The 13,865-nt window shown below is 38.1% G+C and overlaps 1 protein-coding gene across 4 annotated transcripts in view; it reads right to left on the bottom strand.

Annotated features, from left to right (window-relative positions):
- The window catches only part of GDAP2 (ganglioside induced differentiation associated protein 2), a 79,012-nt gene that overhangs the window by 24,013 nt on the left and 41,134 nt on the right, over positions 1 to 13,865 (bottom strand). For all 4 annotated transcript variants that reach the window (XR_012333567.1, XM_019920009.3, XM_019920010.3 and 1 more), the window contains exons 6-8: positions 12,286 to 12,362; positions 5,811 to 5,970; positions 3,680 to 3,836 (exon numbers count right to left, since the gene is read on the bottom strand). Coding sequence is in view for 3 of the 4 variants with exons in the window: in XM_019920009.3 (XP_019775568.2) it covers positions 3,680 to 3,836; positions 5,811 to 5,970; positions 12,286 to 12,362 (394 nt within the window). In the remaining variant the exon portion in view is untranslated. The remainder of the gene's footprint in view (positions 1 to 3,679; positions 3,837 to 5,810; positions 5,971 to 12,285; positions 12,363 to 13,865) is intronic.

The following is a 13,865-nucleotide window of genomic DNA, read 5'->3' as shown; positions in this document are numbered from 1 at the left end:
GAGAGAGAGAGAGACAGACAGACAGACAGAGACAGAGACAGAGAGAGACAGAGAGAGGGAAAAGAGAGAGAAGAGAAAAGGGTAACTGATTTGAGAAAGGTGGTAACAAAGCAGTTCTCTGTATATGAAAACAAAATGTGTCTGGTCCTTTCCCAGCTTCTCTGAAGCTGGTCTGTGTAGGTGCCTGGAGATGGTGGTAGAGAAGGGAGATGAGCTGCAGTAGCCATCTTGAAGGCTCATCTTCAATTAGCTGTAACTCTGGTCAAATCACTCTTGGTGATCAATTCACCCTTCTGTAAATTAGAGGGATCAGACCAGATCAGGTACAAAATCATCTAAGAAATCATCTAAGAAACCTTAGAAGGATGATTCCTGAGGCCTTCCCACAGAGGTTCTGATTCAGGAAGTTTGGTGTGGGGCCTATGAATTTTTAGCAAGCACCCCTGGTAATTCTAATGCTTATACACTTTACACTACATTTCAGAAAACTGTATCAGATAATTACCAAAACTCCTTTCAACTATAATGTACTGCTGAGAGACCACAGACCAGTGGTTCTCAAAGTGTGGTGCATAGTCCCAATACTTTTTCAAGGGGTTTTACAAGGTCAAAACTATTTTCATAATAACACCAAAACATTTGTTTTTTCACTGTGTTGACATCTGCACTGATGGTGCAAAAGCAACTGTTGGATAAAACTACTGCTGCTTTAGCATGAATTCAGGTGGAAGCACCAGATTGTACTAGTAGTCGTTGTGTTCTTAATTGCCAAAATACTCACAGGAAAAAAAAAGTCAGTTTCATTTAAGAATGTCTTTGATGAGGAAGAAAAAATTATTAATTTTATTCATTAACCCTTGGAAATACATCTTTTTAATATTAATGTGTCACAAAATGGGAAGAACACACAAAGCATTTCTGCAGACCAAAGCATGAGGCTGTCCTGAAGAAAAGATCTAGTTGTTTGACTTGCAAGCTGAACCAGTTGCTTTATTTCATGGAACACCATTTGTCTTCAACTAATGACTGGCAGACAAACTGTGGTTATTTAACATGAGTATTTGGCAGACGTTTTGTCAAAAATGAATAAAGTGATCCTGCCATTTCAAGAAAAAAAACCAACAGTATTTGTTACCACTGATAAAATTCAAGCTTTAAAATACAGATATAATGTTAGAAAATTTGTATCCACCACCAGAAGCTAACAGTTTCTAATACTTAAGGACTTTTCTGATGAGATCAGTGGTGATATTATCAAATATAAGTTTTTGATATTGTGTAATGTAATGTGTCAATATTTGGAACAACTGAATAATTACGTGAGTCAGTATTTTCCAAAAGACCAACACATCATGTTGTAAATTCATGCTCTAAATTCCTATTATAAAATCTACTCAAAGTGCAGGATAAAACAACACATTTTAATATAACAATACAAAAATTCATAAATATGGTTTGAGATTCCATATTACAACATTATGAAACTACCATTCATTGAGTTATGGTGTACTATCAAAGAATATCCCCAACTATTTGAAAAGGCTATTAAAATACACCTTTTTCCAACTACGTATTTTAATGAGGTCAAATTTTCTTCATATACTTCACCCAAAACAAAGTATTGCAACAGTTTGAATGCTGGTATGAGAATCCAGCTGTCTTCTATTAAGTCAAACATTAAAATATCTGCAAAAACGTAAAACACTGCATTTCTCACTAACTTAAAAAATAGTTATTTTTCATAAAAACATAATGGGTTATTTTTAAATGAATTAACAAATAATTTATCATATGATAAATATTAGTGGGTATAAGCCAGGTAAAAACAAAAGCTCTTTGGGGTCCTCAATAATTTTTAAGCATGCAAAGGGGACCTGAGACCAAACAGTTTGAGAACCACTGCCCTAGTCCAAAAAACAGGTACCCAAATCTAGTTGTACATGAATCATGATGTGAAAAAGTTTTAAAATATACATAGAGGCCAAATCCCAGTCATGTGAGGGAAAGCCCAGTCACTGTATTTAAAGAAAAATGTTTGCCAGATGATTCGTACACATGGCCAAGTTTAGAAACCACTGAAACTGTCGTTCGATTGTGCTTGCCTTTAGAAAAGCTGTTCGTTGGTGCCCCCTAGTGACTAATTAGCTTTTGTTCATGAAAATAAAAGGAGATCTGGACTTCCCTGGTGGTGCAGTGGTTAAAAACCCACCTGCCAATGCAGGGGACATGGGTTCGAGCCCTGGTCGGGGAAGATTCCCACGTGCCACAGAGCAATTAAGCCCGTACACCACAACTACTGAGCCTGCGTTCTAGAGCCCGTGAGCCACAACTACTGAGCCCGTGTGACACAACTACTGAAGCCTACATGCCTAGAGCCTGTGCTCTGCAGCAAGAGAAACCACTGCAATGAGAAGCCTGTGCATTGCAACGAAGAGTAGCCCCCGCTTGCTGCAACTAGAGAAACGCCCGTGTGCAGCAACAAAGACCCAATGCAGCCAAAAATTAATAAATAAATAAATTTTTTTAAAAAAAAGGAGAATAAAATGAAGACCAGGAACTCAGGAAAAACAAAATTCTAATTCTATAAGGGACTCCGGAGATCGTCTAGTCTGACTCCCACTTTATACATGGAGACTAACAACAACCACACGTCATTACAGTATTGTGTGATAAGTGCTAGGCTATCCTTTGGTTAAGTATAGGATGTAAAAAAAAAGGAAAAAAAAAAGCATACAGAGGAGGCATTGATTCCAGACTTCTATTCTGTCTATTCCAACTTATCTCCAGGGAGATAAGTTTCTAGAGGCAATCACTTCTGAGCTGAAACCTGGAGAATGAGCAGGAATTGAAGAATGAGAGTATTCCAGTCAAAAGGGATGGCAAGTACCAAAGCTCAAAGGTAAAATAGACCATAATTTGCTCAGTATTGAAGAGAACAGCAGTGACCAATTTTAAGAGCTTGCTAAGTACCAGGTACTGTGCTAAGCTCATTACATTATCTTATTTAACACTCACAACAACCCTATGAGATGTTATCCCCTCAACTAACCCTATAAGATAATGAATATTAATCAATTATGGTGTACGATTTTTCCTTTCCTTTAACATTTTTTGAAAAGCAGCTAGCTTTCCAAGGACTGTTTGTTAATCCTTGGACAAGCTTACCCAGAAGTACAAAAGCTGCTTTTCTTTATGTTTCAAAAAGGAGTTATTCAGAATTGCTTTAGAAAACACCTGAAAGAAATGGAATGGCTTTATAAGGTCCCTGGGATAAATCAGGGGGAAATAAAGCTCTTTTAACGTTAATACAACCATAGATTATGCTTTAATTATAAATATAGTAATGTTAAGTAAAAACTTTGTGACTTGATTTTTCCCTTCCCCTATTTTCTGCTTTTAGAATATAATCTCACCCAAAGACACTACAATCGCAGTAGAAAGAGTAGGAGCTCTGAAATCAGAGATGCATCTGAACACTGACTTCATCACATACTAACAGTGTCCACTGATATTAACTTTGAATTTCTGCATCTACAAAGTGGGGACATATCTTTCTTAGTGGATTGTCATGAAGAATAAACGATGAGACCATGTTACGTGTAGATCATTTAGCAGAGGTAGGCCCTTTCTTGTTTCTCATGTCCTTATGTGTCTGTCAGTCCAAAGGGGTTTGCCTTACTTTCTTTGATGCTGCTTCTGCAGGGCTGCCTCTGATAACTGTCCTTGAAGGATCAGTCTTCTTTGCTTATCAATATCTCCTTCCATTCGAGCAAAAGCATGAGAGCCAATGAAAGAGAGATCAACTGCCAAGCCTTCATCCTCCTCTTCTTGGTTGTCTGCAACAAAAATACTATCAATAGAGATGGCAAAACTTGACAGTAAATGCTACAAACAGATTGTGAATGCTGCTATAGGGATGAGTGCACAGAAACTCAAAAAAACAGGGTTAAGGTTATTTTTTGAGAATGAAACTGAAATCAGATTCAGGCGTTTGAAGAACTGAAATAATGAAAGAAACCACCTGTCCATGTGGGATGGAAGTTTTAGGAACACATGAAATCAAATCAAGGGGACCTAGGTGTAACCTTAGGAAGAGAAGAGTAGAACGTAATAATAAACAAAAAGATAGAAGCAATTATACTGTATGTGGGTTTAAAGATGAACTGTAGCACAACACCTAACCAAAGAGAAATAGAAAGAAAAAGTGTTTGGGGTCATTTATCCAGCATTGTTTAAGAAGGGAGCACTTGACTGGCTGGTACATAATCTTCAGTCCTTTTGTCAGGGAACCCCTGAAGGAAGATGGATGGAACAGGATTTCAGGGTGTGATCCGTATTCACTAAGATATGTTTTGACTAGCGGTCTGATTTTCTACACTGGTCATGCCTACATAATCATTCTGGTACATACGAGTTACAGTTCTCACTACAAATTAATGTTACCTTTCTGATTTATCCATATGATCATTTTACATTTGACTAGCAGCCAGTCCCTTGGGAATGGATCATCTCTTAATGTGTTCCCCACTGCCTCACTAGATCTGTTTTAAAAAAATTCTTTTTTAAAGAAAGAAAAGCAAACAAACAAAATCCTTGGACCATGGCAGGGGAGCTTCCCAAGGCAATGCCACCACCAGAGGCCGTTCAGCTGGGACCTCCTCACATCTATACCTCTGCTCCTCAAACTGTGACAGGCAAGGGCCGAGTGTGCCTTTATTAAAAAAAATACCCATAAATGAATCTTCTCTCAATCCCTCAGGTAAGGCTGATTTTACATCTATTTTAACAGATTCTATATTCTAACTGAAAATAGTTATGAACACTAGAGCCTATGAGATAACAATATTTTCTGAGATATGGATGCAAATCAAGCAGTCTTTGAGGATGGGGGACAGAAGGGAACCTTTTGGCTAATGACTGTCCGATTTTGCTTTTTATTACCCCTTGTCATATAAAACACATTTTACGCATTTAAGAAAAATTATATTCTATTGTGGTAGTCACAATTATGAGGATTTCCAAATGATGCTGGGCACATTTCAAGGCTGTACTCTATTGGTGGCTCCCTAAAAGTACATGAGTACCCCTCCAGGAAAGCTTGGTTCACAGACATTTTCTGATAAAAATACTGGTGATAAAAAAGAGATGAGTAGCCTTCTATAGATTTTAACTTGATGCTCATTTAAAAGTGTTCACAGCAGGAATCTCACAGTAATTCTTAAACTGCTGAATTTTGAGATCAAGTTCCAGCCATGAAGCTTGTGAGGCATGTCTCCAATAACACGTATCCAAGAAGATCAGTACAAGCTGTCATACAGAACAGCTTCAGAGGAGCTCCCATCCTACCCTGCTCTACTATCACTTCAATCTACAGGGGTATGTAACCTAAAGAAACAAAACAAAACAGCATTCTTGTTTCAGTATTTAATGTTAGGTATGGCTTTCAGAGGACACAGTTGAAAATTTTAGATGATAATATACTTGACTGCTTCCTCAACAGTGTCCTGCATGAAACTATAAACTTCGTGAGGGTAAAAATGTTGTCATATCCACCTCTGAATCTCTACTGCCTAACACAGACTTGACATTTTATATATATATATATAAATATAATACATATATATATTTTTTACATTTAAAGAGTAAACCTCAACAAGAATAAGACTCTAAAAACGCCTAAGTTGGTCTTGATCTTAGTGTCCCACTAATAGCCTCCCAAGGGTCAGGCTGAACTTCCTACTTCTTCGGTGGCTGATGTTTACCAGAGCCTTTGCTTCCTTAGGAGGGAAAGTAAGAAAAGGAGAACTCACCCTCCGGGGCACCAGGTTTTTCACTTATTCTTATCTGCCGTTCGGGTACCACAGGCTCCCCTTCTGCGTTTCCAATATCTGCAGGTAGGTATGGCAATGAGCAACTCTCCTCCTTTAATGACCTTGGGAAGTACAGAGGTAGCAGCTTTCGGTAAGTAGCCTGTGTGAGAAAAGCCAAACATTGTGTGAAAACTAACGAAGTAACGAAGCAGGCACCAGCAGTGCTTAGTGTTGTTCCTTACACCGTGAAGACAGCCTTCATCACGGAGAAAGGCCACACCACTTCTAAGCTCAGACTGTATGCTGCCTGGGACCCTCAATCAGTTCTTGTGTTAAGGATCAGGGTTTGTTAGTCACTCAAGTTGAGCATGATTCCCATCCTGGCAGTTCCAGGTCACTGAACCCGGAATGAAAAGTTCTGTGACCCCTGTCCCCAGCCCCTCCTTCACCTCACTAGTGATATTTGTCTTTCAAGATTCAGCTCAGACACCACTTCCCTAATCCTCAGTGTGCCATCAGGGTCCACTGGACCCACGTTTAGTTTTTGAGATTTTTTTTTTTAACAGTTCTAACTCTTTGTGAAGGATTGCTATTTCATGACTTCCATTCTTTCTTAGAGATTTCTCAAAGAATAAAGATATATCTCACTTAAAAAAAGAGAATAAAACTCATTCTATCTTATAATTTCCATATGGGTTGGTCCATTGGACTCATTCCTAAATCCATGATACATTATAGATACTTAGTGCTCTTATTTTTCCTATATCTTGAAGCATTTTGCTTTTTCATCATCCTAGAATTATTTTATCATTATTCATCAATTATCCCCAACTATACCAGAAAAGACTACAATAGAATAATAAGAAACCAAAAGAACGATGGAATTGCCTAGAAGGGCAGAGAAATCATTATCTGTCAGTTTTCCCATTATGTCACCTGCAATACTTCATCATCTTTCATGTAAATAAGTATATTAATGAGGTACATAAGAAGACTGGATTGTAAGTCAACTGTACTCAATTAAAAAAAAAGACTAGACACAACATCTTTGCAGCCTTTTTAAAAAACAGATATAATTCACGTACCATAAAATTCACGTTTTAAAGTATACGATTCACTGGTTTTTAGTATATTCACGAAGTTGTGTAATCATCACCACTATCTAATTCCAGAACATTTCATCATCTCAAATAGAAAATCTAAGCTCATTAGCTGGGTCATTCTCCATCCCTCCCTCCCCAAGCCCCTGACAACCACTAACATTTCTGTCTGTATAGATTTACCTATTCCAGACATTTCATTAAAATGGAATACAGTATATGGTTCTTGTGTCTGGCTTTCTTCACCTAGCATAATGTTTCTAAGGTTCACCCATGCTACAGGATATATCAGTACTTCATTCTTTTTACAGGTTAATATTCCATTGTATGTATATACCATATTTTGTTTGTCCATCTATCAGTAAGTCAGACATTTAGGTTGTTTCCACATTTTGGCTGCTATGAATAATGCTGATATGAATATTTGTGTACAAGTTTTTGTGTGGAAGTATGTTTTCAATTCTATTCTGCATATACCTAAGACTGGAATTTCTTTTTAACTTTTTTAGGAACTGCCAGGCTGTTTTCCAAAGCAGCTGCACAATTTTACGTTCTCACTAGCTATGTATGAGGGCTCCAATTTCTCCACATCCTAACTCTTGTTATTGTCTGCCTTTGTAATTAAAGTCACACTAGTGAGTGTGAAGTGGTACCTCACTGTGATTTTGATTTATATTCCCTTATTGGTTAATGTTATAGAACATCTTCCCATGTGCTTGTCTATTCAAAACTTTTGCCCATTTTTTAAGATTTTATTTTTTTCATAGCAGTTTAAGGCTCACAACAAAATTGGGAAGAAGGTAGAGAGATTTCCCATATCCCTTCAGCCCTCACACATACAGTCTCCCTCATTATCACCAACCCCCACCAGAGTGGTACATTTGTTATAACTGATGAACCTACACTGACACGTCTAATCACCCATAGTTTATATTAGGGTTCACTCTTGATGCTGTACATTCTACAGGTTTGCACAAATGTATAATGACTTGTATCCATCATTATAGTACCATAAAGAGTATTTTCACTGCCCTAAAAATCCTCTGTGCTCTATTCATCCCTCCCCCATCCTCCGGCAACCACTGACCTTTTTACTGTCTTGGTAGTATTGCCTTTTCTGGAACATCAGATGGTTGGAATCATACAGTATGCAGCCTTTTCAGATAGGCATCTTTTTTTTTTTTTAAATAAATTTATTTATTTATTTATATTTGGCTGCATTGGGTCTTTGTTGCTACACGCGGGCTTCCTCTAGTTGTGGCGAGCGGGGACTACTCTTTGTTGCAGTGTGTGGGCTTCTCATTGCAGTGGTTTCTCTTGTTGTGGAGCATGGGCTTCTTGGCACGCGGGCTTCAGTAATTGTGGCATGTGGGCTCTAGGTGCGCGGGCTTCAGTAGTTGTGGCACACGGGCTTAGTTGCTCCGCGGCATGTGGGATCTTCCCAGACCAGGGCTCGAACCCGTGTCCCCTGCATTGGCAGGTGGATTCTTAACCACTGCACCACCAGGGAAGTCCCAGATAGGCTTCTTTCACTTAGTAATATGCACTTAAGGTCCCTCCATATCTTTTTATAGCTTGATAGTTCATTTCTTCTTAGTGTTGAATAATATTCCATTGTCTGGATGTATTACAGTTTATTTACCCATTCACCTACCAACATATTGGTGCTTACAAGTTTTGGCAAATATTATTAAAGTTGCTATAAACATCCTTTGTAGTTTTTTGTGAGGACATAAATTTTCAACTCCTTTGGGTAAATACCAACTTTTGTCCATTTTAAAATTCGGTGATTTGTCTTTTTACTGTTGAATTATAAGAGTGACCAATTTACCTATTTTTATTTTGGATGCTTGTGTCTTTGACATCACATCATATCTAGGAAACCACAGCCTAAGCCAAGGTCATGAAGATTTATACCTGTTTTCTTCTAACAGTTTTATAGTCTTAGGTCTCATACTTGGTCCCTAGATACATTTAGAGCTAATTTCCTTTATATGGGTGAAGTAGGGGTTCAACTTCATTCTTTTGCATGTGGATAACCAGTTGCTCCAATACCATTTGTTTATAAGACTATTTATTCTTTCTTCATTGAATTGTCTTGGCAGCCATGTCAAAATTCTATTACACTGATCTATATGTTTATTCTTATGTCAGTACAACATAGTCTTACTTACTGTGCTTGGAGTAAGTTTCAAAATAAGTTAAGTGTGAATCCTTCAACTTTGTTCTTTTTTTCCAAGGTTGTTTTGACTATCCTGGGTCCCTTGCATATCCATGTGAAATTCAGAATCAACCTGTCAATTTCTACAAAAAACTCAGTTGAGATTTTGATAGGGATTTTGCTGAATCTGTAGAACAATTTGGGGAATACTGCCATCTTAACAATATTGTCTTCCAATCCATAAACAGGATATCTTTCTATTTATTAAGGTCTTTTAAATTTTTCTTCAAATGTATTTTGCAGTTTTCAATGTACAAGCCTTACACTTCTTTTGTTAAGTTTAGTCTTAAATATTTGATTCTTCTTAATGCTACTGTAAATGCAACTGTTTTCTTAATTTCATTTTTGGATTATTCTTTGCTAGTGTGTAGAAACACTATTTTTTATATTGATCTTATGTCCTGTAACCCTGCTGAGCTCCATTACTTCTAATAGCTTTTTTGTGGACGTCTTAGGATTTTTTTATATACAAAAACATAGCTAACATTCCTGGGATAAATTCCACTTGGTGATGTTATATTACATAATCCTTTTATATGTTGCTGGATTCAGTTGGCTAATATTTTGTTAAGAATTTTTTCACCTCTATTCTTATGTGTAGTCTGTAATCTGTTTTTAACTTTCATTGGAAAGATTTGAGAATTCAGACTTTTTCATTTTCAGCCCAAAAGAGCAAAGAGAAGACAACTGAACAAAGATGACGTTTCAGAATTATTAAAGGAATCAAAGGTGAATGTAAAGACACAGACAGCAGCATTTCATTTAAAGATGAGGTTAAGATTGATCATATGAAGTGAATCTCAGACACTGAGTCTTCCGATGACAATATCCTAGATTAATCTTCTCAAATTCAAGAACCTATGAGTCAACAACATATTTCCATGGGCAAAGTAGAAATATGGCATTCTCATTCAGTGAGTCACTATAGGAAGAACTTGACCATACAGGATTTTGTGATAAGAACATTTTACTAGAAAGATGTGACAGTATTCTTTCATCTTTTACGATGTTTGTGCAACAAAATTTACTTGATATAAAAAGGTTGGTTACATTTCAATTCTTACTGAAATACCTTATCAAATTGTTTTTTATTATCCCTTTATTATTCAATAAATTATTCTTAAAACGACTTTTTAAAAAAAAGTCCATTGGACCTAGATGATAAACATTAATGACTATTTTTTTCAGGTATACTGCAGGTGAAGAATTTTTCTCTGTTCCCCTGGGTCTGGCTTAGGTGCCCTGATAGACTGCCACAGCACTGTGATGTACACTCCCAGCACAGCACTTGCCACACTTCAGGGTGGTCTTTGTTTATCTGGCTATCTAACTATTAGTCTACAAACTCCCTGAGAACAGGGTATCTTATCTTGGTCCCTTACTTGGTAACCTATTCTATGACATGGTCAAATCTCTAGCCCAGACTTCACTCCTCAGCTTCAGACTGACAAGCACAATGGCCTGCTGATCATCAGTTGAATACACTGACCCCCTAGGATTCAACATGTTCAAAATAGAACGTGTCTTCAATCCCTTCTCCTCTCTGAAACTTTCCCCCCTTTCTACCTGCTATCTCACTGGTGGCATCATTATCCAGTCATCCAAGCCAGAAACCTAGGAGTCATCCTTAACTTCCCTCTCTCTTTTCCCCTACATACTTGTGACCTCCAACTCCAGTTGAATTTGTTTAATATTTTTTTAAATTTCAACACTTCCAGTGCCCTTGTTCAGGCCTGACCATTTCTCACTTGGAATATTACAACTGCTTATTATCTCTTCTTGTCACTTGTCTTTCTCCTTCAAAATCATCCTCCACATAGCTAATATAGAAGTTAGACCACATCATTCGTCTGCTTGGAGCTCTTCTATGTTCTCCCATTGTATGACTGATAGAGTATGAGATACCAGGCCTTGAGTGATCTTGCACCTGCCTAACTTTCATTTTTGCCACTCCTAGCCTCACATTTTACGCAATACACTACACCCTTTCTGCTATTTCTTACTTATATGCCTGTGCTTATGCTTGTATGACTACTGTTATTTGCCTTTCCTTTGGAAAATTTTAGTTACCTTTTACAATGATTTCAACTTACATATCACCATCTATGGAAAGCATTTCCTAACCCCATGCCAGGCTGGAGCTGTGTGCTCCTGTCCTTCCCATACCTCCATTAATGCCCTTACCACAATGACCATAACTTATCTGACTTGTCTGTCCCCACCAACAGACAGCGGGTTCCTTGAGGACAACGACCATGACTCATCCACTGGTGTATTCCCAGAACCCAGTGGAGTAAACCTGATATATCCTAGAATTCAATTAATAGGTCACTGAGAGAATGAATGAATAGGTAAACCAGGTGAAACAAGAAGAGATAGCAAACATGGTAAATGTGTCTTACTTCAGCAAATTCAAAATGGTTTATATCTCATATATGTACCTACATATACTTTGAATGGCTATTTCACATGTATTAGTTCATTTATCACAAAACTCCTGATATAAGTACTGTTAGTATTCATTTTTTATCAAAGCACAGAGAGGACACAAAACTTGCCCAAAGACACAAAACTCAGAAGTAATACAAGCTGAATGGGACAGAGCACACTAAAGCTAAATAAAGCTTAATAAGATTTAAAAAAGAACTCATTTCCTAAAATGGCTCTAAATTAAATTGAAACATACTAAACCTAACCACACATAACAAACCATAAACCTCACAACTTACTCAATACTAGCCACTAGGCTAGGCTGTCACCTGTTTCCAGGTCACAGAGATAACACGGCTTTTCCAGCAGTGGTGGTTTTCCAGTTATGCTGCCCAGGCACCCAGTGCTTAGGTCATAAGGCGATGCCTTGAGCTGTCTTGAGAGCTAATATAGTGAGTAAATCAGAACAACTCCACCTTATAAGATTTTACTGCGTGATAACAGTTTACCAGTGAAAAACATGGATAAGATGCTCCTCTTGACTTGCTTTTAGTCTCCAGTATAGTCTTTTTCAACAAATGATGGTAAGCCCCACTACCGAACATGTGCACAGATAATTAGGATTTCCCTGCTGGCAATTCAGTTAACAGATAATGAAGAGACAGCGGCAAACACTTACAAGTGAAAATAAGATTTAAACAATGCAAGATAATTAGCAAAATACCTCTTCAAGTTCAGAGACAGCAAATACTACTTTTTCAATAGTCTCTCCGTGAATTTCGAGGAATCTCCTTACCGTGCCTAAGGAAAAGAATAGAAAGATTAATTCAATAAATAAGAAATTAATTGTGAAGAAAAATCAAACCCTTCAAAGTTTTATTTCTGTAAGGGATCACTCCTCGTGTCATTCAGGTCTGTGCTCAGTGACACCTTATCAGTAAAGCCTCCCCAGATCACCTTATTTAAAAACTCTTCCCTGATTTGCTTTCCTACAGAGCAACAATTCTGGACATTTCGTGGTTTCCTGTTTATTGTATATCCTCCCCACCCTCCCTGCCCCATCCATTAGACGAAAGTGCCACAACAGCAAGAGCTTTATTTTATTTACTGCTTTATTGCCAGTAAATAGTGCCTGGCGATAGAAGATGCTGACTCCAGACAATTCTCCCTTATCCAGTATATTCCTTTTATTCTCTGGGGCCTCTCTCTCTGACCAGAATGGTCTAGCACAAGTGTCTTTCCATTAATCAGTTACAGTATGAGAAGTCCTCCTCAGCTCTTTATCCCTGTCAATATCCTATTGAACCAAAACTGAATTATTTTTTCTTAATTTCTATCTTATCCTTTCTCTATAAACTTCTTTTTTTTTTTTTTGCGGTACGCGGGCCTCTCGCTGTTGTGGCCTCTCCCGTTGCGGAGCACAGGCTCTGGACGCGCAGGCCTAGAGGCCATGGCTCACGGGCCCAGCCGCTCCGCGGCATGTGGGATCTTCCTGGACCAGGGCACGAACCTGTGTCCCCTGCATCGGCAGGCGGACTCTCAACCACTGCGTCACCAGGGAAGCCCTATAAACTTCTTAATAATGAGACCTAGTGGCCTTTTCTCAGTCCCTAATTTACCTGCAATCTCTCTCTAGATGCCCACACCCCACCTTTTAAAAATATTGTCCTCTCCAAGTTCTGTCCTCCATATTTTTAATTTTCTTGGTATATATATTTTCTTGAGCTCACTAATTTGATTGCTAGATAATACTCCACATGCTGATGGCTCCCAAATCTTTATACTCTGTTTTCTGAACAAAAGACCTGAAATTTCCTACAGCCTGCTGGGCATATCTGCCCAGATAACTTGAGACCTCAAACTCAGCATGTCCAAACCTGATCCCAACAGGTCCAAACCTGACTTCCATCTCTCCTCAACACCTGCTTCTTTACCTGTACTCCTTATTTCAGTTACACAGCAACAACCAACCACTCACCTAAGCTAGAATCCTGAATTCTTCTGACACTTCTTCCTTCATCCTGCATTTTCAATGTGTTATCATGTGTTTTAAATTCTATTGCTAATATTTTTAACAGCCATTCCTTTTCTCTTCCAGCTGCTCTCAGGCTCTCAATGATAACAAAGACGTTGGCAATCAGTTTTCAACTGTTCTCTTGTTTCTCTTTCCAAGCCTACATATTCACTGTTGCCTGAGTTATCTTATGTTACCTTCCTTACTATTTCTGATGGCTGTGCACTGCTTATATGTTAAGATCCAAAGTCCCCATGGCATGGCTCTCCACACCCTGACAATTAACCACC

The sequence above is a fragment of the Tursiops truncatus genome, chromosome 1, assembly GCF_011762595.2.
Source record: "Tursiops truncatus isolate mTurTru1 chromosome 1, mTurTru1.mat.Y, whole genome shotgun sequence".
NCBI lineage: Eukaryota > Metazoa > Chordata > Mammalia > Artiodactyla > Delphinidae > Tursiops > Tursiops truncatus.
Note: the sequence above shows the minus strand (reverse complement) of the source record. Positions and strands in the feature narration are given on the sequence as shown.